We start from the raw sequence: 26,914 nt of genomic DNA, 5'->3' as shown, positions 1-26,914 counted from the left end.
TAAACAATCCTCGATGCAAAGGGATTCTTACCCAAGTAGTTAAACAGTACTTTGGCAAATAATAAACGATAGCCAACATGACGAAATCTCGCCCCATGCGTCACCAGGCATTATCTTTGTTGTGTTTAACAATTTGCGGGGGGGGGGGGGGAGCGACCACGTGACGTCTCCTGCAAATCAAAACACTCGTGAGCGTGTAAACACCATTATGCGTGAGTGTGTATGCGTGAGTGTGTATGCGTGGTAGTTGTCCAAACTCTTTACCAATTACACCTGCTTTCCATTTCCTCATGCCACCGTAGCTTCCGCTGGCTCATAAATAATAAATATGTCTGCCAGCAACAGACAGTCAGGCAAAGAGAGCCAAGAGAGGATGGAGACTCAGGTGAGTGGGGACGTCACAATCGACTGTTCCTCATCCCATCCGCGGTACCAACCACTTTTGCCTCCGACACAGATCATAGCCGTGGTGGCCCTCCTGGTGGGGCTCGCGTGGTCGTCCAACCTGAACGGTTGCTACGAGGAGGGGGAGGTGAGGAACGTGGCCCTCAGGAAGCTGGCGAGCCACTACCCGCAGCCGAAGGAGGTTGAGGACCCACCGGCCCACGACTCCCCCGCTGAATGCCCCCTGGAACTCTACTCGCGTGGGGGCCTGGAAAAGAGGTCACTGTCTCCCTGGAGATACGTGTAAGCATCCTTTTCATCTTTATCACCATCATCCGCATGTCCTGTACAGTTAAAAAGTGTGTGAAATGTGAAATTACTGTATCGAAAGTAATCTTGTGATATTATTTACACCTAACTTTTATTCTAGTTAACAAAAAGTAAGAAAAAAATGAAATTGAAAAAAAACTTTTTGTTGATCAAATTAAATAAAAATCAAAACAAACGGAAACGAAATGATATGTTTATATAACTAATTCCAATTAATTGTAGCGAAGATAATTATCATTTTTGTCTTTGGCAATCATTTGAAATTTTGTTCAGTGCAAAAGGGAAGGTCAAACAGTCCTTTGAGAATTGTAGTTTACTATATCACACAATACTTTTAATGGTCTTGATCTCCACAAATACTCCACCTATTTACAGAAAAATAATATTCAAACAAAACTAAACCAAAATGAAGCATTTTTGAAAAAATAAAAAATAAAATTAAAAAAATCAAACTAGAGTTTAAAAATTAAAGTCAAAGGGAAATGAACAATAACTATATTATAAAAAAAAAAAATCCAAATTTCCTGTTTGTCTGTCACTGCCAGCCATTTTAGTCCATTTTGACTGTATTGTGTTTGGTGCTCCACTTTGGTGGCACCCGTGGCATATCTAGAAATAGAAAAGAGTAGACTCTCTTTTCATTTAAACACCTCAAACTGAACACAAATACACAAATAATGTTTGCTTTTGTGACACCTCAAACTATATAAAAAAAACAAGACTATGAAATGGCTTTTGATGGCAAACTAATTATTAAGGCATCGCTGTGTCGCCGCATGGCTTAAGTTGAATGATTTTTTGTTTATCATGCGAGAGATTCATCCTCTAATGTTTATCTTCACCTTAAAAGCTGTGCTGATCTCAAAATCAAAATACATCTTAGCTAACACGTCACCCCGAAATGCACAATAACATTTACAGTTACAGGTCAGCTTAATTTGACCTTTTCCAACTTTATAATGTTTCAGTTCTTTGTCCAATTAAATAAATGTGTTTCCTGGCTCAATTAAAATAGGTATTTAACCACTTTTCTTTATCATGCTGTTTAAATTTTGACATCATGAGACAGACACACCACCCAAAAATGGCACCTTGCCATTGCAAGGCTTCAAACAGAAATAATCTTGCAGGGAAGTGGCCATTCAGAGTAATCAATAGCAGGTTGATAGAGAGACTGGGATTGATAGACTAGGTTTTGCTGTTCAAAATATAATCCAGTATTAAACAGTTAGGCATGGATTTAGAAGTTTAGGTCTAATTAAGTTCATCAGATTACCTCTTGAAATTTCACCTCAAAACGGAATGTTTATTTTGATTACTGCTATGTATTAGATCATGTCCATCACCTTTCACATTTAAAAAAAAAAAAAAAGTGTATATGTCGATACTCTGATGAGGACAACAAATGACGTCACACTGCTTGCTGTGTGACTTGTGTGTCAACTGGTGCCATCAATTATCGAGTCGCTGACGCGCTCTCGCGCTACGATGACGCGTGATCACGTGATCTGAATCTGACAGCGGTGTCACGTGTTGTCATGACGGCATTTCCAGACTTTCACCATCTCGTACGTTACGTTTCCTTTGTTCAAAGTTAAAGGGATCAGTTAACCAACAAGTGGGAAATTATCCTGTGGCGAAATCAGCAGGTGGGAAATGATCCTGTGACGAAATCGAACCCACCCATCTTGAAAGCACATTCGCTAGTATATTCGCCTATCGATTAAATTTTGACGTTCAAAAACATTAGTGTGGATGTCAGATTAAACTCTATTTTTCTATTTTTATCCATCCATCCATTTTCTGATCGTTTTTCCTCACAAGATTTGCGGGCGTGCGGGAGCCAATATCAGCTGACTTCGGGAAGTAGTTTGTCATTTATACAGCGAAGTGGGCGGTACAGGGAGGATCTTTTTTCTTTTCTTTTTTGCAGCATTGCATCATTGTACAAATTGCATCATCTTGACTCGTACAATGCTTGCTTGTTCTATTTATAACCCAGACCTATTTATAACCAGAGGTAGTTTGTTCTATTTATAAACCATTGTTGCTATTTATAAGCAGAGGTGACCAGAATAGCATCAAGGAAGAGATCTGTCATTGGAAAAAGTATTCCCTCAAATAGTGCTTGAGTGAAAGTAATTGTGGGAAAATTAGACAAGGAGTACCTGCTCAGTCACTTGTGATTTTTTTTTTATCGAAGTTGAACGTCAATTAGACAGAAGGTTAAAATGGGAGTGTGCAAATTCAGGTATACAGACAATATCAGTCTAAATCAGTGCTTCTCAATTATTTTCTGTTACGCCCCCCCCTAGCAAGAAGAAAACTATTCGCGCCCCCCCTCCCCACCGTGACTATCCTAACTTGTCTTGTAAGTCGTAAAATGTTGCACTGTCGCAAACGTGACAGAAGTAACAATGAGAGCGCCACTGCCCCCTGCTGTAGTAAACGCGCAATTACACTTTATTCTAGTACTGCCCAAAAAAAAGCCTGTTCCCCAGGGTCACACGCGCCCCCCCAGGAATAGCACCGCGCCCCCCAAAGGCTTCTCAATCCAGGGGATTACGACTGGCCTAGGTGACTGATTCACAATTCGGTTTTGTCTGATATCAGAGATTAAATAAAGAAAACCAACTGGCTGATTGATTTGTTTTAATTGAGAGGAAAAAAAAACAGCAAAAGCATTTCACTAGCTGACCAGGAGATGGCGACAGCGTGGCATCTGAAGACCATGGATTGTTTGTTCTGCTATAGCCTAGGTGACTGATTCACAATTTGGTTTTGTCTGATAATAGATATTAAATAAAGAAAACCAACTGGCTAATTGATTTGTTTTAATTGAGAGAAAAAAAAACATCAGCAAAAGCATTTCACTAACTGACCAGGAGATGGCGACAGCGCGGCATCTGAAGACCATGGATCGTTCTGCTATGCCGGTTTAAAAAAAAAAAAAAAAAACGTAATTAGCTAGGGGTCAAAGGTCAAAGTTTACGGTTCAAAGTTCACCCAGGGGTCAAAGGTCGGTTCAAAGTTCACGGGGTCATGTGCACATTTTCGATTTTTAACTAGAGTTGAAAGTTCAGGATTCAAAGGTCACCCAGGGGTCACCACGGGGTCAGCGCGGGGTCACCGCGGGGTCACCGCGGGGTCACCGCGGGGTCACCGCGGGTTCAAAGTTCAGGGTTCACTTTTTTTTTTTTTTTTTTTTAGGTTAACCTTTATTTAACCCAGTGCTTCTCAATTATTTTCTGTTACGCCACCCCCCCCCCCCTAGCAAGAAGAAAACTATTCGCGCCCCCCCTCCCCACCGTGACTATCCTAACTTGTCTTGTAAGTCGTAAAATGTTGCACTGTCGCAAACGTGACAGAAGTAACAATGAGAGCGCCACTGCCCCCTGCTGTAGTAAACGCGCAATTACACTTTATTCTAGTACTGCCAAAAAAAAAGCCTGTTCCCCAGGGTCACACGCGCCCCCCAAGGAAACAACACACTAAGCTAACACATCAGATACATTTGCTTTTTTTTTTTTTTTAATATTCATTAATTCACTTAAACAGGTTTGTGACCCTAATTGAAATTCTTTTAATTTTGCTCCGATCAATTCCTCATTGTTTAACAATGCGATAGAGAGAAAACCAAATTCATTTTTGTTACTGTTATTTTTGTTTTATTGATTGCCCTCTTGCTCTTACCTCCATCTGCTATCATAACTGTATGTGTGATGTTTTTAACAAACCAATCCGTCTCCAAATCATAACAGTTGCCTTTATACAAGTGAACGTACTGTATAGTACTTCAGTTTTATTATTAAACACAGCAAATTACTGTTAATGCTAATTTCTACCGAATTTAGAAAACCATTGTAATCATGAAAACTTTCTTTTTGTGTGAATCTGATGCTGTCCACAAGAGTCCCTTTTTTAATTGAGCCACTGAAACAATGTATATACATGATCAAATAATACTAATATTGTAATTTAAAGGGAGATGCATTAATAGTTCGTCTATTTGTTTCCTTGGCGACGAGTCGGTGGGGCACTAGTTAGCACGTCCGCCTCACAGTTAGGAGGGTGCTGGTTTGATTTCACCTCCGACCCACCCTGTATGGAGTTTGCAAGTTCTCCCCGAGCCTGCGTTGCTCACTCTGCGCTGTCGTTTATCTCCAGATCGAAACTCATGAAGGACCACTACCCGCCTACCTACGTTGAAGCTCAGTGTCTGTGCTCCGGGTGCATCGTGATCAACAGTACAGGGAGAGCCGAGATGACCCACGACTACAACTCGGCTCCCGTCAATCAGACCCGAGTGTTTCTGAAGCAGGAGCGCTGCAATGACGGGAAAAGGTACTACTTGAAACCTGTCTCCGTGGTTGTGACGGTGGGCTGCACTTGCGCCAGACCTTCTCTTGCGTAGTCTCATCTCAGGTCAACTATGATCTCCTGCTGGAATGTGGATTTTGTGATGTTGGCGTCCCATTCCAGAACAATTGGAGTTGACCTTTTCTGTTTTTGCTGTAATTCAGTCAAGACTTCAGGGTTCAAAGTTGAACCAACTTGTATTTATTCTACACTATTTATTGTCATTTTTACAGTGCTGCATTTTGTCTCATAAGGGGTATTTAAAAAAACAAAACGTTTCTTTTTAATGAAGATGTTCTGGTATTTTAACATAGTGTTCGGAACTCATTTGATCTATTCTGCAAGACTTAGATGTTTTGAGAGTGAACGAAGAAGATCTGATATTGGAAGCTAGTGAATTGATGTATCTATGTTGATATCGTCTTTGTATTGTCCCAATGGGACCAGTCGACTGGATTTATAAAGAAAAGTTTCTTTTATGAAGATGTTCTGGTATTTTAACATACAATATTCGGGACTCGTTTGATCTATTCTGCAAGGTTTAGATGTTTTGAGAGTGAACGAAGAAGATCGGACATTGAAAGCCAGCGAATTGATGTATCTATGTTGATATCGTGTCTGTATTGTCCCAATGGGACCAGTCGACTGGACTTGTATGGTTAGCTTCATTCAACCAAAATAAAGATGACATTACTTTCTCATGGTTTGCAGACGTTTGCTGGGTTTCTTTGTTAGGCTGACATTTGTGTTGCTCATTTGAATTTGCATTGTGTTGTTCGTCCTGAATGCAAAGGAATATGAAAAGAATACGATACAAATATGAGCTATTCACCATGTTATTGAAAGGTCATCTGATTCAGTGTTTCCCAACCAGTGTGCCGTGTTCAGCTGTGCCGTGGGAAATGTTCCAACATTAAATACTGAGCGCATTGTAAACAGGATCGCCGAACCACAGGTCAGGTCAGTTAGTGCAAGGCCTGGTCAGCGTTGACGAAACAAAAATGAAAGAGAACAGCAAACAGAACAAACAAGAATAAGGGTAATAATTGTGTTAATTTATCAAAATGGTTTTACAAAATGATAACCTGCTGTTTTTTGGATGTGCTCCAGCAACAACCTTCTGACATCTATGCTGACAAGTCGGTGAAAAGCTGTATTTGCGTGCTTTTGTTTAGGTGGCAAACGTTTTCCGTCGTACAGGTGCAGGCAGCTGAGACTGGATGTCCGACAGGGGGCGCTCAACCACAACTAAGGACTGGTCGTCCAGCAGAGACAAACTCAAAAGAGGCTGTGGAAGCAAAGTGTGAAAGTCAACATTGCTACTTTTTGAGTTATTAAACTGAAAGCTTAGAAACTCAACACCTCCCTGCTTGCATATCTATCTATCTATCTATCTATCTATCTATCTATCTATCTATCTATCTATCTATCTATCTATCTATCTATCTATCTATCTATCTATCTATCTATCTATCTATCTATCTATCTATCTATCTATCTATCTATCTATCTATCTATCTATCTATCTTGCACAATCAGCATCATAAAGTATACCTGAAAGGTTTTGCAAATCTTGAACGAATGGCTGTATTTCGTCCTCTCTAATGCGGGAAGACTCCTTAGTGCCATCTGATTGGAGAGTTGCCACTTTGCTTTAGGAAGGGGCTATGTGGGGAAAGCAGAAAAGCCCTGTTAATTTGAATTTCGCACACCACAAAATAAGGCAATCAAGGTGGATTTTAGTCTGTTCACACACCAGGCTCTTGTCAATGATGCAGAACATAAACGCATCGCGCAGAAGAATATGAGCCGAGTTCTTGGGGTTGAAGGCGACGTGGGTGATGGGCGTGTCCCTCTGCAGCCACAGAGGGTGCAGCCCATGATTCTGCAGCTCGCGACTCCAATCGGTGTATTCCTTTTGTACTAGAGAGAACTCAAATATCTGCGTGGCGGAGATGCACACATCACGGGCAGGTTAAGTGATTGCAACATTCATCTTGGGTATTGCACAAGTAAGAGATATGAACAAAGGTGACGGAGATGTTCACCTGCTGGTCAGCATGCACCGTGACGAGGTTTCCAGTGGTTGGGTGGACGGCCAAGGCGGTAGGACAGGAACTGTACACCGGCAGCGTGCAGTGAAGCTACGTGCACGTGCAAATAGGAACAAGTTGAAGCCGTGTACAGTCAGGCACACATCTTGTGTCCGGTCAAAATATAGTTCTGATCACCTTGAGCTTTTGAAGGTTGTAAACGTGGATCTCACAGCCTGTATTGGCTGTAACCAGCCATTTGCCATCGTCACTCGCATTCAACAGGTGGACTGCCTGTGTGGAACCTGAAACACAAACATACACTGGATTGTCATCCATCGCTATATGTTGCGGTTCACTTTTTGCCGGTTCAGTGCATTGCTTAATTCATACATTATAGTCAAGCAACTGCATAATCAAGGGATTATTGCAGGCCAGATGTGTCCAGACAAAGGTCAGTTTCAATCACACCTGGCTGAGGTTTAAGGGTATGGATGTATTTGCACTCTGACTGGCTGAGGGAGACCACAACAACTGATGACAAGCTGCAGGATGCAAAGAGTTTGGAGGAATCCGAGGAAAAGCAGAGCTGCTGGGCTGAGTGAAGGATCTTGGGTATTTTAGAAACCTAAGGTGAGGAAGAAAAAAGGCAAGAGGTGAGTAATCTTGAGCCAGGTCGTCTGACATGAATATTATCAAACACAGAATGTACATGAGGCGCAACAGTGTTTCATGCTTTTACTAGAAGTCCGACTTAACATGTTTCATGTCAGCATCGAGGCGGTCACCTTTGTAATGCTGATGTTGTTGAGGACCTGTAGCCTGTACAGACGCACGCTGGAGAGAGTCGAGTATGCCAGCCACTCTCCGCATGGAGACAGAGCACTGCACCAAATATTATCTTCGCCCTGCGCACATCACAGCTTGTCGTTAGAGTTGGCAAGAAGTTTCTCTACCGATCAGCAGTGTTCATTTTGGGTCCATATGCAATCATAGTGAGTCAATAAAGATAAGTGTCCTCAACGAGAAGAAGTTGTGGCCTTTATGTGCAGTCACGTAACACTACTTTTGGAATTCATAACCCGCTTGAAATGTTTGGCATCTCAGATTGGCCCGTACATTGATGCAATGCCAGTATATGAATCAAGTCCAGATCCTCTTACAATTCACGCTAAAGTATCGGGCTCAAGTTTGGTGGACTTCACACCACATACCTTCCTCTTCAGATGAAGCAGTTTCTCTGGTTTCCTCTTCAAAGGTAGACTATCACCAGGCTTTCCTGGTCAACAAAATACATAGTGGTATTTTAAAGGTCATGTTTATAGTATGCTCACATACGTCAAAGGTTTGTCATTCTTTACTGGGGGCTTTCAAGTGCTTTGCGCTGCACTGTTAGACACGTGACCACCGTATTGGCCCGAATATAAGAGGACCCCCTCTTTTTCAAGAGTCAAGTTTGAAATCGGACTTTTTGAACACCAAATTTAAATTTTATACAGAAAATAATTACAGTACATCTGAAATAAATGAGTACAACAATATATTCAAGAGAAAAAGCATGTTATTTAGCCTCATTCAAATCATGCAAAAACTGTCTATCACATCTTAATATCTGAACATTTAGATTGGTAAACTAAAGAGCAATTACACTTGTAAATGAATGGCTTCTGGGTTTTGAAATGTAAATAAACCTACTGTTTCTCCATTTTCTGTTATCTCTTATTTTCTTCTCTTTTCTTTCTTACCGCTATTCTTCATTTTTCTTCTTCGTGCTATCGCTATTTTTATTTTTATTCTTCGTGACAGGAGTTCACTTTGGCCTGGGGAGTTCAGTTCAGCATTCGCTTTAAAGATATCTGGCGCTATCTAGCGTCGCCAATGGGTCTAATGTCTAGACCCCAAATGTAAGACGAATTTATTTCAATGCAAAAAACACCGGCTTATATTCGAGCCCATACGGTATACCTCACGGCCACACATTACCACTTCATATTTGAGAATCCAAAATGAGCACAGGTATCAAAATTGGGTGTGTTATTGTCTTCTCACCATGCCCCTCACTCTCCCCTAGTCTCCACAGCTCAAGATGATCAGGGAACTGGAAGAGCAGCAGTCCAGACTTCTTGGCACAAGACACCAAACTCCTCTACATAGAAGGGAACCACATTGACAATTTGTATTTTACGTTGTGATTGCCCAAACAATTATTAAACTGATCCATTTCCATGTGGCTACCTGAAATAAATTCAAAATTTACAGTACTCACATGAGGAAAAATTATTTTACGCTGAGCCGACTCTTGTGTATTCTTCTCCACATTGTGCAGCAAGGGATGAATTATCAGCTGTGTATCCATACCTGACAAGGTGGAAACCATAACAAATGTTTTAGCTGCTTTCAACGCACGATGGTCATCCCACATCTTCACAAACTGTGTCTCCATATTCTATAGATTAAAGTTCAATTCCAGATGGCAGCGCGAGCTGGAGTTTATGAGTTGAAGAAAATATATTACATTTTTTGTCACAATGAGGTCACCCAAAAAACAAACAAACAAACAAACAAACCAAAACCCGACAAAACAAGCACAATTAACAGGCATTTCCACACATCCTCTTTGGGGTGGTCCACAATTGATAAAATATTGAAAGGAAGGGGGGGTGGAGCATAAAATATACATCAGAGCAACCACAGAAGAAAAACTTAAAACTGACCTCCAGATACAACAGCAGTCTCGGTGTGAACCAGTGCCGCCACGTCATGTGAATGGTGTTTAAAGGTTCTGGTTCGGACCCAGTCCTTATCTTCGTGGTTGAAGGAGCGGGAAATAAATTCAAATTGGGCAACAGTGCCTTCTGACGTTCCTGCTACAAGGCTGTTTTCATCCTGCAAGATAAGCAATTCATTTACATGCACCATATACATACATACTTTGGAAAGTCTGATTTTGGAAACAATCCCTTATAATGCTCTGAAATGAATGTTTATCTATGTAGTTCTACCGAAGTCAAATTCCTTGTTTGGCACGCTCAAACATGGCGAATAAAAAACTCTTGAATCTTGAATCTTGAATTCTATGTATTTGGACTAAAATAATGACACACTACATTTGGAAATGTGTTGCTTCAACTAATGCCCCACTTGCCTTGGATACAGAAAGCGAAAGCACGTCACACTTGGCGAGTAGGTGAGTGCGGACGAGTGTTCCTGTAATTCCGTCCCATATCTGGACCTTTCCAGCAGAATCACCACTGATGACAGTGTGATTAGATAAGAAGACTATGCTCCAAACCACCACCTCCTTGGTTTTGGATGCTTGCGCAGCCCTATCAACAAGCATTCTGTGCAAGCTCTGACCTGAAATAAGCATAGCCACCAAAAAGAAAAAAAGAGGGTCATTTTTATCCTTGCACCATGTGTTCGGCATACACTCATGTCGAGTTTGAATGAAATTACCAGTCTCAACATCAAATATTCGGATCATGTCCATCATGCCTGCGGCCAACTGCGTGCCAGAGGGATGCCAGCAAAGACTGATGACTCGACCTACAAGATTTCAGTAACAGACGTGTCACAATGGCTGTAGGTTGTCTTCACAAGACACATGCAGTGTGTGTGCGCTGGCAAAATAACGAAGATTTTCTCAAAAATGGTCTTACTTTTCTGCCTATTGAAGTTTGTCTGAAAGTGAATCTTGCCCTCGAGTATTTCAAATATCTTCACTGTCCCATCTTCACAGCCAACCTGAAAAATATGCATCATCCATCCAAATTAAAACGCTGACATATGGAGTGAACAAAAAGAAAGAAGTGAGCCATGAGGTGCTAACTTACAGCCAGCAGGGTTCCCTTGCTGTTGCAGCTGATGGCCCAGATTGGTCCCCCATAGGCATCCACAGTGTACATGGGCTGCAAGTTCTCGAGGTCATATTCTGTGATCTCCCCACGCAAGCCAGCACTGAAGAGACGCTGACCCACCCAGCACAGAGCCTCAATGCCGGCGTTATCCTGACCAGGAATCACCTTACCAAAAGAGTGGAAATGGTCATTGTTTTTGATGTAGATGAATCTCAATTTAACTTTTTTTTTTAAATTAACTAAAGATTATTTTGTCAATTGGAGAATCATATTCAAGATTTGTTTTTATTTTTCATCATGTTATTTAAACAAAAACAGGACAATTCAAATTGGTAGTACAAAGAAAATGCACAAAAATGATGGATGGCTAGATTATTGATCCCCAACAGGGAAATTAAAGGTGTCTAATCGTAAAAAACTACATCCATACCAAGTGTACAAAGTCAACAAGAAACAAAGCATAAAATAAAATGTTAAAAGTTACTTTAAATAGTACCAAAAGGGACATTACCAAGATTCATTTGCCTGTCTTTCGTGGCAGCAGCCCCCACTGGTAGAATATCTCAATTTCATTTGGACAATGACAATAAAGTCATTGTATTTTACTTTTCCCCCCAAAGTGAAAGTTGATGTTTGTAAGGGGAAGCAAATGTCTTTAATAATAATAATAAAAAAATCTGATTAAATGGTTAATGTGGTTGAATGCTTAGTTTGTTAAATGCCATTTCTCATTAAATTGGAATACAGCAATCAAGGTGAGAGTTGAGTGAGCTGACCACAAGCTTACCTTCTCTTGGAAGTAGTGGTCAGTGAAGTTAAAGACCTCCACAGTCCCGTCAGCCCGGGCCACTGCAAGCCTCTCAGTGCGGCTATTGAACGCCATGGCTTTGATAGCGCTGGGCATATAGTCGAAGAAACGAACCCGGTGCACCTTAAACTCACCCATTTTGTTCGAAAGGGAAAAGCCACGCTCAGGTAGCTCCTACACGAGTAGGGGGGAGCCTGGCAAACACGTGCTTTCGCTACGTGCTAGCGAGTCAAACAGCTAACACGTGTGGGGGGGAAATAAGAGCGTGAAAGTTAGCCGGAAGAACACGTTGAAGATTACGACTTCTCACGTTATAATAAAGATTCACACAACTTTGACACACGCTGGAAAACATGGGCAGCCACGTTAGAAACATCTGACCCGGAAATGAACAACCTACAGGCGGTACTAACCGGAACTACGTCATGAATCAGGGACCCAGCCCACCGGCGTCTGGCGGGAAACGTGACTGTCAACATCATCGAATTGAGGAGTACGAGTGTGCACAATGGTTCAAATAGTCATAAGGTAAAAAGCGAATGCTCTATTGTTGACTTTTGACGTTACTATTCGTGCAGTTTTTTTATTTAATTTGTCGATATGTATTAATCTGATTTATGACTGTCTATGTAGAGGAAGTGTTGATGGCAGCAGTCCTCCTGAGTGGCTGTTGATCGAGCTGCAGGGAGAGATGATCTCCAGACACAACTCTGGTCTGGCAGGTAATGTAATGGGAGACCTGCTTTACACCAAAGAGGTAAACGATGAACAATGTTCGTTAGTAATGCTGAAGATGTTTACATATTTGCTGACACTGAACCACACTCAATAATTAAAATACAGCGCTGTATATATGACATTATTCTAATATTGCTGATATCCAAAGCCCTAAATAAGGGTAACGTATAGATTCATACTCATTTAACACCTTTAATTATAAGATTTGTTTTTGTGAATAACATAGGTCAAAGTGAATTTGTCACTTAGTTTGACTATTTATGCAGTTTGTTGTTTGCATGCAATAGTCTTTGTAAGGCCTTCAAAAATGACTCAGTGGATTTAAATTAGCCATCATACATTCATTATTCAAGTCCCTACCCACTTTGTGGTTGCTACATGCCCACTCAACTCATGAAAACGCTTCCAAACCCAATAAAATATTTTCACTTCTCCATAGGTGTGATTGTTCTGTGAATGTGTTTGGCCAGAGCAGAGGGTCTCAAGTGACATCAACCTGGGGCCTGCCTTTTTCTAGTGTTTCAAAGTTGTGACATATTTTACAGAAGTTAAGAACAGACCTTTTTAATTTTTCTTAGAAAAAACGTTTGAAAATACATTTTAAGTACGTTTTTAAACGATTGGCTGGCGACCAGTTCAGGCTGAACCCCGCCTACTGCCCGAAGTCAACTGGGATAGGCTCCAGCAGCCTCGCGACCCTTGTGAGGATAAGCGATTTGGAACTTCTGGCTCCAGACCTACTGATAAGAATCACTTGTTCCCTGCGATTGGCCTTTTTTCCCTTTAAAATATCGACATTGTGATAAAGTAAACCCAATTCCCCGCTAAATCAGAGTTGCTTGTTCTCTAGGTTGTCTTGATTTTTAATCCGCCCCGTTGTCCTTTCTCTTTCCAACAGGGGGTGCCTGTGTTAATTGTAGGACATCACATATTGTACGGGAAGCAGGTCAAACTGGAAAAACCCTTTGCCGTCCTTACTAAGCATCCTGCCCAATCACAGGACGTTATGGACAGCACCGACTACCACAATGCCTCCCAGGTTGCCGTGAAAACCGAGCTGCATGTCTCAACCTCCTACTCCGTGTCGGCACTCATCAAGAGGAAACTTATCTTTAAGACGCGACCCAAACCCATCATCACTAATGTACCCAAGAAAGTATAATGTATAAACTGTATATTTGGTGGCCGATATTATAAATACAGAGGTTTTATATTTGTGCCTGCAACCCTAACTGAATTTTTCAGCTAATGCCATGATGTGTTTAGGCTGACCTGTCTTCAAGAGAAAAAAAAAAAAACTTTGACAATCATGTCAAAGCTTAGTCAATTGAGGCCGTATTTCCAAATGCTGTTGTCATTTAATGTCGTATTGAGATTTAGCATTTCTGTTTTGATACTTGACTGTTTTGGGGCAAAGCATTAAAGCAAGTAAGTAGACGTGTCAGCTTGGATTTTTTTTTGTCGGAAACTTGCCTTTTCCTAAAAAAAGGTTCTACCCAAGACCAGACGTTAGGTTTGATCAGTATACACTATATCGTAGGGATGTTCCAATCAGTATTTTGTGCTACCGATACGGATCGTCCATGAGTGTTATCGGCCAAAAGCAATCCAATACGACCACGTGGCTTCAGTGTAAAATTTTCAATTTTAGAGCTGCAACTACCTATATTTCTTAAATACGCGATGATTGTGTCAGATCTCACGACCCTCAGTAGTCTACGTTTCAACACGGCATACTGAATGAAATACAAACATGGAAACACTCAAGTATGAATGAATGGCTCCATTATTCTGTCAAAAGCAGAACACATTTTATTGAGTGAGAAACATTCCAGTGATTTCCTGAGATCATCATCAAACAGGAGAGATTTGACAGTCGGACACGGAATTGTCACAGTCATTTTGCTTGGATAACAGGAAAAGAGTGTGAAACACTCAAACACAAGGTTCCCAAGTCTCTCACAAGGAAATATATGTGGTCCTCAGTTACAGTTAAAAGCATTTTCTTCTACATTTACTGTAAAAGATCAAGAGAAGAGTGCCCTTTGCTTCAAATCATACTTGCTGCACGGATGATGCTCTAGCACCTCAGGGATCACTAAGCTAAAAACTCACCAGAACAAAATAAGGAATAGAAATGGCTGTAAGGTAAATTTGACATGGTACGTACATCCGTTTTCTGAACCGCTTCTCCTTGCGAGGGTGCTGGAGCCTATCCCAGCTGACTTCGGGGCAAGAGGCGGGGGACACCCTGAACTGGTCGCCAGCCAATCGCAGGGCACACAGACAAACAAGAATTGGCATGACAGCGTCAAAATTCCCGTTTGATCAAGTTCTAAGAGGATGGCACTGGCTTTGGATAGCCACTTGATCAACTTTGGGACAGGCTGAAGGATAGACAGCCACCCTGACACATTCTTTGAGCTTTTAACCTAATCCACTTGCTCGATAGATTGATCGGAGCCATCTCAGTCAGAATATGGCCGTTTCATTTTGTTAATTTTTCTATCTCACCTCCTAAAATGATTAGGTTGGATCCGTTTTATAATCACACCTAAATAATTCTTCAGCATGTTTCCTGGAGACATTATTTCAGAGAGAGACTGTGACTTTAATCTTCTTTGCTGTCCTTGTGTTAATTTATTTGGTTGTTGAAGCCCTAATCTCAACCATCTTTACTGCACTTCATTCCATTTGATTAATTCTTTGTTCTCATCACAAGCCCGGTTCTGGACCGCTTTTGTTGTCATCTAACCTCTCCCCATGAACTTCATGATGTTCAAATAGAGTACATGATCTTTCCTTTCAGCGCAAGCAGTGTTGTGCTTCATGGACGCAGTCATAGCTCACAAGTTCCCCCCCACCCCCCAACTGGATCTGCTCCCTGCTGCTTGGATTTCACATCCCCACCTTTTTAGCACTGGCACTACAGACATGACTGTGCATTTGCTCCAGCAGTTCACAAAGGTGTGAGGATACAGCAGTTGGTCTTCATATTAGCAACTTCTTGAAGCAGTTCTATGCCTCAACATACGGCAGGCGATACTGCTCTTGCCGCTTGTTACATCGTTTGGCTACAATTGCAAGGTAAAGCACCAGCAGAATGAGCCAGTAGCAGGCATACAGTATGGTCCCCGATATCAACAAGACCTTTTCGGATTCGCTCAACGGCTGTTGCGTTTCACAGTAAATTGTATACACCACGCCTCCGAGCAGCACCATCGTCCACACTGTCACAGGGACAGCCCCGATCAGGTTGACCACGAGCTTCCTGCGGCCTGAAGTCCCCCAGCCTGCTTTGTTGATTGTGAGCAAGGCAAATATTTTGGCAGGGAGTAAGCTCGACATGTAGAGCAGAGAATAGAGCGACATGAAGATCATGACCAGGCTACCACGCAAGAAACAGGCGTAGGTGGCCTTCAGCATCCCAACCAGCTGGACGGTCAACAGGAAGAGCAAGATGTTCCACAGCCTTCCACGGTAGAAGAGATGGATGACTGTGGCGACCAAGAAGAACGGGAAGAAACCAGTGACCACGGACTCATAGGTCATCCAGAGGCTGTGCTTGTGAAACCACAAAGCATTATAAAGCCACTCACGGAAGTACGACTTACTCCAGCGAGTCTGCTGGTTGAGCCAACGCAGGTACTGGGTTGGCGTTTCAGTCTGACACTGTGATCGGGCTGTATATTTTGTCTTGTAGCCGAAGCTTAGCACTCGGTTGGTGAGGTGACGGTCATCGCCGAAGCTGCACTTGGAGCCCAGGAAGGTTTGATGGTACCAAGCCTCTAGGAAGCGCTGGAGAAGGCAGTTTCTGTACATTCCCAGAGGGCCGCTGATACACTGGACGCATCCAAAGTAGGACTGGCAGGCACGCTCAATGTTAAAGGCCATCCAGTAGCGCACACTGCTGAGGAAGGAGATCCAGGAGTCATACTTGTTCAGGATCTGTGAAAGGAAAAGAACTGCATGTTCATCCGTTGCCAGGAGAGATTTTTGTGTTCTCATGTTCTACCTGTACATCTCCGCCAACTCCTCCTACTGTCGTATCTTCCTCGAAGATCTTCAGCATCTCAATGGTACATGCTGGGTCCAGAACTGTGTCCGAGTCACACACCTGGAAAAGGCACAAGCACACGCTAAGGACAGATGCCTAAATCTTTGCGGCCCATGACCTTATTCATTAGCGTGAGAACAAAAGACGTAAAACAGATGGCGTTTGGCTGTTGTTAATTCAAGTATGCCAGGCATTTATTTACTGCACCACTGTTCAGAGTATCCTAGGTGGTTCTGCCCTACAGTATGTTCCGTAGATAGGGCACTACAAAATATATATATTATATATATTACTTTTGTTATTGTGTGAAGGCGAAGGCCTTCACACATATGTTATTCTACTTTTTTCACTTTATTGTGTGAAGGCGAAGGCCTTCACACATATGTTATTCTACTCCATTTACTTTATTATTATTATTATTCTATTTTATTCCCGCCACTTTTTTGTCCCGCTTCTTCTTCCACAAAATTCATCCGATTCACTCCATTCCACTTTTCACGTATTCCAAATATTCACGACATGAGCGCTTGTATTTTTCTCATTCCGAAAATTTTCCGATTCCGCAAGATTCCCAAAATTCCGACAAATTTTTCCCCATCCATTCTTAATGGCACATTCCACATTTCACAAAATTTCGTGTTTCACCTCTAACTTCTACATTTTTCAACCGATTCAACCCATTCCAACTTTCAACTGTTCATCTTTTGCCTACCTATTCCACAACTTCCCACTTACCAAAAATTCCAAATTCTCAAATTTGAAATTCAACCAAAATTCTCTCAAATTCCGTTATTCCACTCTAATTTCTACATTTTTCAACCGATTCAACCCATTCCAAATGCATTCACCTTATGCTTCCCACATTCACTCCCATTCACCCCCACTTCCACTACGCCTACACATTCAACCCTTGACCCCCAATTCCAGTGTGGCGGCCATCTTGGATTGACCCTCAAGTGCCCCCAATGAACCCAAAATGAACCGGAAGTGCCCCAGATCAAACCGAAAGTGACCCCAAATAGACCGGAAGTGACCTCAGGTAAACCGGAAGTGACCCCAAATCAAACCGGAAGTGACCCCAAATGTACCGGAAGTGGCCTTTTTAGACCGGAAATGACCCCTAATAAACCGGAAGTGACCTCAGACGAACCGGAAGTGACCCAAATTAAACCGGAAGTGACCCAAATAAACCGGAAGTGACCCCAAATAGACCGGAAGTGACCCCAAATAGACCGGAAGTGACCTCAGGTAAACCGGAAGTGACCCCAAATCAAACCGGAAGTGACCCAAAATGAACCGGAAGTTACCTTTTTAGACCGGAAATGACCCCAAATAAACCGGAAGTGACCTCAGCTAGACCGGAAGTGACCTGTTTTAAACCGGAAGTGACCCAAATAAACCGGAAGTGACCCCAAATAGACCGGAAGTGACCCCAAATAGACCGGAAGTGACCTCTGGTAAACCGGAAGTGACCCCAAATCAAACCGGAAGTGACCCCAAATGAACCGGAAGTGACCTTTTTAGACCGGAAATGACCCAAAATAAACCGGAAGTGACCTCAGCTAAACCGGAAGTGACCGATTTTAAACCGGAAGTGACCCAAATAAACCGGAAGTGACCCAAATTACACCGGAAATGACCCGAATCAAGCCGGAAGTGACCTTATTTCAACACTAAGTGCCCCAAATGGCTACATTTGCGCTAACGTCTTCGTTTTTTGTCCGATTTAACCCGTTTCAACATTTTTACCCCAAAAGTGAACCTCCTGAGGCCGTTTTTTTTGGTTTTGTTCCAAATTTAGAAAGATTTTGGCGCAATTGCTTTTTTTTATTTTCCCATTCATTCTCTATGGGGATTCAACATTTGCTCTAACTTCTACATTTTTTAACTGATTCAACCCGTTCCAACTTTCAACTGTTCATCTTTTGCCTACCTATTCCACAACTTCCCACTTACCAACAATTCCAAATTTAAAATTCAACCAAATTCTCCAAAATTTCGTTTTTCTACTCTAACTTCTACATTTTTCTACCGATTCAACCCATTCCAACTTTCAACTGTTCATCTTTTGCCTACCTATTCCACAACTTCCCACTTACCAAATATTCCAAACTTTCAATTTTGAAATTCACCACAAATTCTCCAAATATTCTACATTTCTCAAGTAATTCAACACGTTTCAACATCGTTCGGCAGCATTCCCCGAAAAAGTTATTCATACATTTCGCCTTCACACGCAATTTCTCCAGAAATTGCAAAATTCTAGTTATTATTATTATTATTCTCTTTTATTCTCCACACTTTTTTGTCCACTTTCATCTTCCACATAATTCATCCGATTCACTCCATTCCACTTTCCACGTATTCCAAATATTCACGCGATGAGCGCTTCCATTTTTCTCGTTCCGAAAATTTTCCGATTCCGCAAAATTCCCAAAATTCCGACAAATTTTTCCCCATCCATTCTTAATGGCACATTCGACATTTCACAAAATTTCGTTTTTCACCTCTAACTTCTACATTTTTCAACCGATTCAACCCATTCCAACTTTCAACTGTTCATCTTTTGCCTACCTATTCCACAACTTCCTACTTACCAAAAATTCCAAATTTTCAAATTTGAAATTCAACCAAAATTCTCTCAAATTCTGTTTTTCTACTCTAATTTCTACATTTTTCAACCGATTCAACCCATTCCAACTTTCAACTGTTCATCTTTTGCCTACCTATTCCACAACTTCCCACTTACCAAAAATTCCAAATTTTCAAATTTGAAATTCAACCAAAATTCTCCAAAATTCAGTTTTTCCACTCTAATTTCTACATTTTTCAACCGATTCAACCCATTCCAACTTTCAACTGTTCATCTTTTGCCTACCTATTCCACAACTTCCCACTTACCAAAAATTCCGAACTTTCACATTTGAAATTCAACCAAATTCTCCAAAATTTCGTTTTTCCACTCTAATTTCTACATTTTTCGACCGATTCAACCCATTCCACATTTATTCTCTTTACTCATCTTATGCTTACCACATTCACTCCCATTCACCCCCACTTCCACTATGCTCACACAATTCAACCCTTGACCCCCAATTCCAGTGTGGCGGCCATCTTGGATGACCCTGAAGTGCCACCAATGAACCCAGAATGAACCGGAAGTGCCCCAAATCAAACCGAAAGTGACCCCAAATAGACCGGAAGTGACCTCAGGTAAACCGGAAGTGACCCCAAATCAAACCGGAAGTGACCCCAAATGTACCGGAAGTGACCTTTTTAGACCGGAAATGACCCCTAATAAACCGGAAGTGACCTCAGACGAACCGGAAGTGACCCAAATTAAACCGGAAGTGACCAAAATAAACCGGAAGTGACCCCAAATAGACCGGAAGTGACCCCAAATAGACCGGAAGTGACCTCCGCTAAACCGGAAGTGACCTATATTAAACCGGAAGTGTGCCAAATAAACCGGAAGTGACCCAAATTAGACCGGAAATGACCCGAATCAAGCCGGAAGTGACCTTATTTCAACACTAAGTGCCCCAAATAGCTACATTTGCGCTAACGCCTTCGTTTTTTGTCCGATTTAACCCGTTTCAACATTTTTACCCCAAAAGTGAACCTCCTGAGGCTGTTTTTTTTGTTTTGTTCCAAATTTAGAAAGATTTTGGCGCAATTGCTTTTTTTTATTTTCCCATTCATTCTCTATGGGGATTCAACATTTGCTCTAACTTCTACATTTTTTAACTGATTCAACCCGTTCCAACTTTCAACTGTACATCTTTTGCCTACCTATTCCACAACTTCCCACTTACCAAAAATTCCAAATTTGAAATTCAACCAAATTCTCCAAAATTTCGTTTTTATACTCTAATTTCTACATTTTTTAACTGATTCAACCCGTTTTAACTTTCAACTGTACATCTTTTGCCTACCTATTCCACAACTTCCCACTTACCAAATATTCCAAACTTTCAATTTTGAAATTCACCACAAATTCTCCAAATATTCTACATTTCTCAAGTAATTCAACACGTTTCAACATCGTTCGGCAGCATTCCCCGAAAAAGTTATTCATACATTTCGCCTTCACACGCAATTTCTCCAGAAATTGCAAAATTCTAGTTATTATTATTATTATATTTTATTCTCCTCACTTTTTTGTCCCGCTTCTTCTTTCACAAAATTCATCCGATTCACTCCATTCCACTTTTCACGTATTCCAAATATTCAGGAAAGGGTGGCTTGTATTTTTCTCATTCCGAAAATTTTCCGATTCCGCAAAATTCCCAAAATTCCGACAAATTTTTCCCCATCCATTCTTAATGGCACATTCGACATTTCACAAAATTTCGTTTTTCACCTCTAACTTCTACATTTTTCAACCGATTCAACCCATTCCAACTTTCAACTGTTCATCTTTTGCCTACCTATTCCACAACTTCCCACTTACCAAAAATTCCAAATTTTCAAATTTGAAATTCAACCAAAATTCTCTCAAATTCCGTTATTCCACTCTAATTTCTACATTTTTCAACCGATTCAACCCGTTCCAACTTTCAACTGTTCATCTTTTGCCTACCTATTCCACAACTTCCCACTTACCAAAAATTCCAAATTCTCAAATTTGAAATTCAACCAAAATTCTCTAAAATTTCGTTTTTCTACTCTAATTTCTACATTTTTCGACCGATTCAACCCATTCCAAATGCATTCACCTTATGCTTCCCACATTCACTCCCATTCACCCCCACTTCCACTATGCTTACACATTCAACCCTTGACCCCCAATTCCAGTGTGGCGGCCATCTTGGATTGACCCTCAAGTGCCCCCAATGAACCCAAAATGAACCGGAAGTGCCCCAAATCAAACCGAAAGTGACCCCAAATAGACCTGAAGTGACCTCAGGTAAACCGGAAGTGACCCCAAATCAAACCGGAAGTGACCCCAAATGTACCGGAAGTGACCCTTTTAGACCGGAAATGACCCCTAATAAACCGGAAGTGACCACAGACGAACCGGAAGTGACCCAAATTAAACCGGAAGTGACCCAAATAAACCGGAAGTGACCCCAAATAGACCGGAAGTGACCCCAAATAGACCGGAAGTTACCTCTGGTAAACCGGAAGTGACCCCAAATCAAACCGGAAGTGACCCCAAATGTACCGGAAGTGACCCTTTTAGACCGGAAATGACCCCTAATAAACCGGAAGTGACCACAGACGAACCGGAAGTGACCCAAATTAAACCGGAAGTGACCCAAATAAACCGGAAGTGACCCTAAATAGACCGGAAGTGACCCCAAATAGACCGGAAGTGACCTCTGGTAAACCGGAAGTGACCCCAAATCAAACCGGAAGTGACCCCAAATGAACCGGAAGTTACCTTTTTAGACCGGAAATGACCCCAAATAAACCGGAAGTGACCTCAGCTAAACCGGAAGTGACCTGTTTTAAACCGGAAGTGACCCAAATAAACCGGAAGTGACCCAAATTAGACCGGAAATGACCCGAATCAAGCCGGAAGTGACCTTATTTCAACACTAAGTTCCCCAAATAGCTACATTTGCGCTAACGTCTTCGTTTTTTGTCCGATTTAACCCGTTTCAACATTTTTACCCCAAAAGTGAACCTCCTGAGGCTGTTTTTTTTTGTTTTGTTCCAAATTTAGAAAGATTTTGGCGCAATTGCTTTTTTTTATTTTCCCATTCATTCTCTATGGGGATTCAACATTTGCTCTAACTTCTACATTTTTTAACTGATTCAACCCGTTCCAACTTTCAACTGTACATCTTTTGCCTACCTATTCCACAACTTCCCACTTACCAAAAATTCGAAATTCAACCAAATTCTCCAAAATTTCGTTTTTCTACTCTAATTTCTACATTTTTCAACCGATTCAACCCATTCCAACTTTCAACTGTTCATCTTTTGCCTACCTATTCCACAACTTCCCACTTACCAAATATTCCAAACTTTCAATTTTGAAATTCACTACAAATTCTCCAAATATTCTACATTTCTCAAGTAATTGAACACGTTTCAACATCGTTCGGCAGCATTCCCCGAAAAAGTTATTCATACATTTCGCCTTCACACGCAATTTCTCCAGAAATTGCAAAATTCTAGTTTTTAATGCAATTCTATTGGCAAGACTGCATCATTTTTATAAATACAATATAATATTGTTTTTATTCTTTAAATCATGTTCGAAATAAAGATTAATTCAATACCGTACTATGGTATTTCTATGATGAATAATCCCATTACAATTTTTTTTATTGTTTTAAAAGGGAAAAGTTTATTTGAGACAATGATTCGAAAATTTAAAAATGAGATTCGAATGCTTTGAGGTACACTACGAACATGGTCAAAGAATAAATGATCCGAGTATCTCAAGTGATCATTGTATACGATACAGCCTCCTGGATGATTCGATATTTATTTCAGTCCTTACCATCCAGAATCATATAATCAAGACTCTTATTAGTGTGTGGTCCTTACCTGCACATAATCCACAGTGTCCCCCAGCGCTTTAAAAGCTGTATACATGACCTCCCTCTTCCCTCCCCACTCCTGCATGATGCAGGAAAAGCGGCAACTTCTGACCAGCCGAGTCACCCGTAATGCTTCCTCCATGTGAACTGTGCTCCCTCCGACTCCACCTCCACCGCTTCCATCGCTGTGATAGTTTCCTTTCCACACCATGCTGCCCGCTTGGTCAGCCCCACCCATCACCTCTTGGAAAATGTCCATCATGTAACGGTCTTCTGGTCTGTTTCCATCCACCACCAGCACTACTTTTAATCCTGGGAAAGAAATTCGTCTGATACTCCGCAGACACTTCCTTAAGTAGTCTGGGTCCTCCTGGTAGGCGGCGATGCAGAGGGCCACAGTTCGGCGGAGATGTTGAGGGTGAGTGGGGATCTTCATCTGCCGATGCTCCAGAAAGGCGAAAAGGCTCTGGAGGAGAAGGTGGAGGGAGAGGAAAGCGCCATAGAGGCCGAAGGACAGGTGATGCTGCTCAGTTTGAATAAACTGGTAACCTGCAAAGCACAAGAACAAAGTTAACTCAAATAAGTACCGTATTTTCCGCCCTATAAGGCGCACCTAAAAACCTAAAATTTTCTCAAAAACCAACAGTGCGCCTTATAGTCCGGTGCGCCTTATATATGGACCAAATTCCTAAATTTAAACTGGCCCAAAGCATTGTGTCATGAAATCAATCATAAGTGGCCCGCTGAAGACTATGAATCATGACTTAAAAAGACTATGGATCATTATTTTATGATTATAAAGTAATTTGTTCCGTCTGAAGTTGAAATAAAAAAGATAAAATGGAGAATGATTTGATTTGGATTCAAAATCTGACATGATGCATTAATGGTGCGCCTTATAGTCCGGTGCGCCTTATATAAGGATAAAGTTTTAAAATGGGCCATTCATTGAAGGTGCGCCTTATAGTCCGGTGCGCCTTATAGGCCGGAAAATACGGTACTTGGAAATAAATGACCGCCATAAAGATGCTAACCTGTGATGTAGGCCAGCAGGATGGTGAAGAGGACCACCGCTGCAAAAACGGTGGTGACCACAATGTTCACCGCATTTCTGCAGCAAGAGGTCATCTGAAGGGGCATCACAATAAGATTAGGATCAGCACGTAAATGCAGCGCAGCAGAAGATGCAAAGAAATAGCGATGACTCGAGAAAATTGTTTTCAGTGGAGCATGAATTTGTGATTTCTGTCACAGTTCGTGCTTTGACATTAGAGAGTCTTTTGGAAAGCTTGAAAGGTGTCATTAGTTGACTCAAATGCGATTTCCTGTTTTTTTTTCTTCCCATCAGCTGAAAACACATCATTAGCCTCTGGATGACATCATGAATACACAGGGAAAAAACATGAACGTTGAACGTCACAGCCTGGAAACGAAATAAATTCATCATGGAGACTTACTATACTACCCAGTTGATTACTTTTAGCGCCCTTGGGAAGAGTTTCACTTTGTAGACTGAAGAGCAACTTGGAGTTGGACTTTCTACATAAAGATTTCTCAGATTGGAGGATCCATTTGGTAATAGTTGTCGGTACAATAAGAACAATCACTCCTAATATATCTTCAGTACAACTGATGCAAATCCCAACATAAAATTCCAATCTTGCCACTTCCAATTTGATTACCACTATTAAGATGTGAGCAGTCCCAGAGCTCATTCAATTTTCACATTTAATAAATATAGAGCATTTACATTAATTGTCATGATTCAACTTGGGGGTCTAAAGCTTGCTATGGGTATAAAAATGGAGGTGTTTGTTGGAGGAATGCCAGTATGATTTTTGAGCATTGGCCATTTTGTAGCGATGGAAATTGGCCCCATCAAGTAAAACACTTCATGGATGCACAGCCTCAGTGTTGTATCTTTCATCTTCCTCCATCCTGTCCCTCGCCAGATGTCCCCTTAGTCAAGCATCTAGCACTCCCTCTTAAGCCTGTCCTCATGAGAATATAGTAGGACTTTGTACAAAGTGTAATGCACCGTTTTGAAAAATGGTAGCTTACATGGAGGCTACTATGGTTGAGCAATATATAGAATCTAACATTAGTGTTTTTCCATATGAAATTCTCACGAGAATATCCCTGATCCTTTGTTGCCTGGAGGGGTTATAAAGCTGATTAAAGGTCAGTCTGGTGGCTGGTGCTCAGAACCGGCGTACCTGGAGCTACAATTCCATCCTTTCATTCCTAACATTTCCTCCTAACCAACCCCCATCAAAACCTCCCCACCAGACCTTGACAGCAGACACAACCCGATTTATTTATCTCATTACGCTCAGCTCTGGGAGGCCCGTGTACACATATTGAGATGATATTAAATAAAATAGAAACTGTATATGAGCATTGTTTAGGGGGTAAAATATTCTAATGTAGCTGGTGGGAAAAAAAAATCAATGTTAGAAAGTAAAAGACATTTTTTTTTTTTATGAGAGCTTGACCCTCAAATTAATTCCTACAAACTCCCCAAATCTGACTAAATTGGAGGTTGACCATCATCCAAGAACCGATTTTGCTTCAATGTAGAAGACTCTGATGTCATCCCTATTATTGCCCATATTTGCATTATACCAGATCTCAAAATTGGTGTTTGGTCTTCTTTCTTTTCAATAGAAAATATGTATGTGTGTCTCCGAATTGTTTCTACTTGTTTCCAAATATCATTCACAGATTTAAGCATGTTTTTCAGTCTAACTTTCCGAATGACAACCAATGACATCACCGTTCATTTGGAAGGCCCACACCTCTGCAACTGCAATAGTTTACATCATCAAGACGAATTCCTGTCTGACCGACTCAATTAAAACCGGACATATTTTGGAATTCAGATTATACTCAAACACGCACATATGAGATGAATATCCATGTACTGCACCCAAACAAGTGCACCTACCCACGCACACACAGAAAAAAAATCCACCGTTTCTCTACCCCACATTGCAAACACATTTGCCCCTCAAACACGAACACACTCAGCTCTTTGTCCTGCATCTTCTAACTCAACTTTAATGTGGCTTCCTCAAGCTTTTAAAAACTTTCCCATTCAGCGTCAGTCCCCGAGAACATGTTTGCTCATGGATGAAGACTTTCATTCATTTCTTAACAACAAACCCTCACAATTGAATCCACCTAATTATGGCTTTAACACTAATCCTGAGTCCGGTTTGAATACTAAAGTTAGAAAAAGTGGGAGGGGGTGGGGGAATGGATCTTTTCTCCTCTCCCAGTGGGCATCAATTTACATTATAAGGATGCACTGCTGTCTCCTCGTAGTAGGAAATTGAATGCCTTCCTTACCTTCCTGATCCAGCAGACCCACCGGCCCGTCTTTGTCTCCCCCCCAAAGATCTGTCCTCCCAGTCTGTGCGCCCAGCTGGGACGTCCTCTCCTTCCCTTAGCACAGCGCTCTCCTTGTTTGGTCCCCCTCCTTCCACCGGCTCACACTACATCTTTATTCCAGCGCACTCGCTCCATTCGCAGGATCCCAAAAATACAGCCGGCAGCCGAAACCACCGCGAGACCACTTCTATGAGACAGCCCCCCACCGACCACCTCCTCCTCTTCCACCTCCACCCCCCTCCCCCTTCTGTCTCCCAGGACTTGCTGTCTGATGAAGCCCTTGAAGATTGGTCAGATCAATCCAGCTCTTCTCCTAGTTTTCCATCCTGGCTGGCCCACTGGGAGGTCAAAGAGGTTAAGAAGGTTGAAGGTTACCCATGCTTCATCTCCAGCGCTCCTGCCGTCCTTGTGCCGCAATATCAGCTCCACTTCAAACCTCCAGTGCGCAGATGAGCCTC

General features: G+C 41.7%; 4 protein-coding genes across 6 annotated transcripts; 2 read left to right on the top strand and 2 right to left on the bottom strand.

Annotated features, from left to right (window-relative positions):
• Positions 1-200: 200 nt before the first annotated feature.
• il17c (interleukin 17c) lies at positions 201-5,776 on the top strand. Its single transcript, XM_061283765.1, has 3 exons — positions 201-385; positions 458-687; positions 4,882-5,776. Exons 1-3 carry the CDS (start codon positions 329-331, stop codon positions 5,126-5,128), a joined length of 534 nt encoding a protein of 177 aa, XP_061139749.1. The 5' UTR covers positions 201-328; the 3' UTR covers positions 5,129-5,776.
• Positions 5,777-5,891: 115 nt separating this feature from the next.
• Positions 5,892-12,165, bottom strand: utp4 (UTP4 small subunit processome component). Of its 2 annotated transcripts, XR_009714996.1 has the most exons (17): positions 11,751-12,165; positions 10,940-11,128; positions 10,766-10,850; positions 10,563-10,652; positions 10,252-10,463; positions 9,821-9,992; positions 9,373-9,464; positions 9,156-9,252; positions 8,321-8,385; positions 7,895-8,014; positions 7,578-7,734; positions 7,305-7,411; positions 7,122-7,217; positions 6,830-7,015; positions 6,628-6,738; positions 6,159-6,361; positions 5,892-6,050 (listed from the first exon to the last, which is right to left on the bottom strand). XR_009714996.1 is itself a non-coding variant. In XM_061283764.1 (16 exons), the coding sequence occupies exons 1-16, from the start codon at positions 11,907-11,909 to the stop codon at positions 6,245-6,247; spliced, it is 2,055 nt and encodes a 684-aa protein (XP_061139748.1). In that variant the 5' UTR covers positions 11,910-12,165; the 3' UTR covers positions 6,108-6,244. The 2 variants fall into 2 exon arrangements, 1 of the variants encoding a protein (XP_061139748.1); XM_061283764.1 differs by lacking the exon at positions 5,892-6,050 and having other exon boundaries at positions 6,108-6,361.
• Positions 12,165-13,946, top strand: chtf8 (CTF8, chromosome transmission fidelity factor 8 homolog (S. cerevisiae)). Its single transcript, XM_061283767.1, has 3 exons — positions 12,165-12,299; positions 12,405-12,528; positions 13,408-13,946. The coding sequence occupies exons 1-3, from the start codon at positions 12,280-12,282 to the stop codon at positions 13,669-13,671; spliced, it is 408 nt and encodes a 135-aa protein (XP_061139751.1). The 5' UTR covers positions 12,165-12,279; the 3' UTR covers positions 13,672-13,946.
• A 394-nt stretch (positions 13,947-14,340) lies between these two features.
• On the bottom strand, positions 14,341-26,627 carry has3 (hyaluronan synthase 3). 2 transcript variants are annotated; one of them, XM_061283415.1, is made up of 5 exons: positions 26,415-26,627; positions 24,098-24,191; positions 23,071-23,612; positions 16,525-16,626; positions 14,341-16,457 (listed from the first exon to the last, which is right to left on the bottom strand). In XM_061283415.1, the coding sequence occupies exons 2-5, from the start codon at positions 24,189-24,191 to the stop codon at positions 15,528-15,530; spliced, it is 1,668 nt and encodes a 555-aa protein (XP_061139399.1). In that variant the 5' UTR covers positions 26,415-26,627; the 3' UTR covers positions 14,341-15,527. The 2 variants fall into 2 exon arrangements, with proteins under 2 accessions (XP_061139399.1, XP_061139398.1); XM_061283414.1 differs by lacking the exon at positions 26,415-26,627 and having other exon boundaries at positions 24,098-24,203.
• Positions 26,628-26,914: the final 287 nt, after the last annotated feature.

This window comes from Syngnathus typhle, linkage group LG7 (assembly GCF_033458585.1).
Source record: "Syngnathus typhle isolate RoL2023-S1 ecotype Sweden linkage group LG7, RoL_Styp_1.0, whole genome shotgun sequence".
NCBI classification, from domain to species: Eukaryota; Metazoa; Chordata; class Actinopteri; order Syngnathiformes; family Syngnathidae; genus Syngnathus; species Syngnathus typhle.
The sequence above is the reverse complement of the archived record's forward strand: the minus strand, read 5'-3'. Positions and strand labels throughout refer to the sequence as shown.

Excerpts from the sequence above, each read along its gene's own strand:
- il17c (XM_061283765.1), top strand. The coding sequence starts at position 329 with ATGTCTGCCAGCAACAGACAGTCAGGCAAAGAGAGCCAAGAGAGGATG. Across the intron at positions 386-457 it reads AAGAGAGGATGGAGACTCAG|ATCATAGCCGTGGTGGCCCT; the intron begins GTGAGTGGGGAC and ends CCTCCGACACAG. Across the intron at positions 688-4,881 it reads CTGTCTCCCTGGAGATACGT|ATCGAAACTCATGAAGGACC; the intron begins GTAAGCATCCTT and ends GTTTATCTCCAG.
- has3 (XM_061283414.1), bottom strand. The coding sequence starts at position 24,203 with ATGCCCCTTCAGATGACCTCTTGCTGCAGAAATGCGGTGAACATTGTG. Across the intron at positions 16,627-23,070 it reads ACACTGTGGATTATGTGCAG|GTGTGTGACTCGGACACAGT; the intron begins GTAAGGACCACA and ends TGCCTTTTCCAG. Across the intron at positions 16,458-16,524 it reads GAGTTGGCGGAGATGTACAG|ATCCTGAACAAGTATGACTC; the intron begins GTAGAACATGAG and ends TTCCTTTCACAG.
- utp4 (XM_061283764.1), bottom strand. The coding sequence starts at position 11,909 with ATGGGTGAGTTTAAGGTGCACCGGGTTCGTTTCTTCGACTATATGCCC. Across the intron at positions 11,129-11,750 it reads ACCACTACTTCCAAGAGAAG|GTGATTCCTGGTCAGGATAA; the intron begins GTAAGCTTGTGG and ends TCTTTTGGTAAG. Across the intron at positions 10,851-10,939 it reads GCAAGGGAACCCTGCTGGCT|GTTGGCTGTGAAGATGGGAC; the intron begins GTAAGTTAGCAC and ends CATATTTTTCAG.
- chtf8 (XM_061283767.1), top strand. The coding sequence starts at position 12,280 with ATGGTTCAAATAGTCATAAG. Across the intron at positions 12,300-12,404 it reads ATGGTTCAAATAGTCATAAG|AGGAAGTGTTGATGGCAGCA; the intron begins GTAAAAAGCGAA and ends CTGTCTATGTAG. Across the intron at positions 12,529-13,407 it reads ACCTGCTTTACACCAAAGAG|GGGGTGCCTGTGTTAATTGT; the intron begins GTAAACGATGAA and ends TCTTTCCAACAG.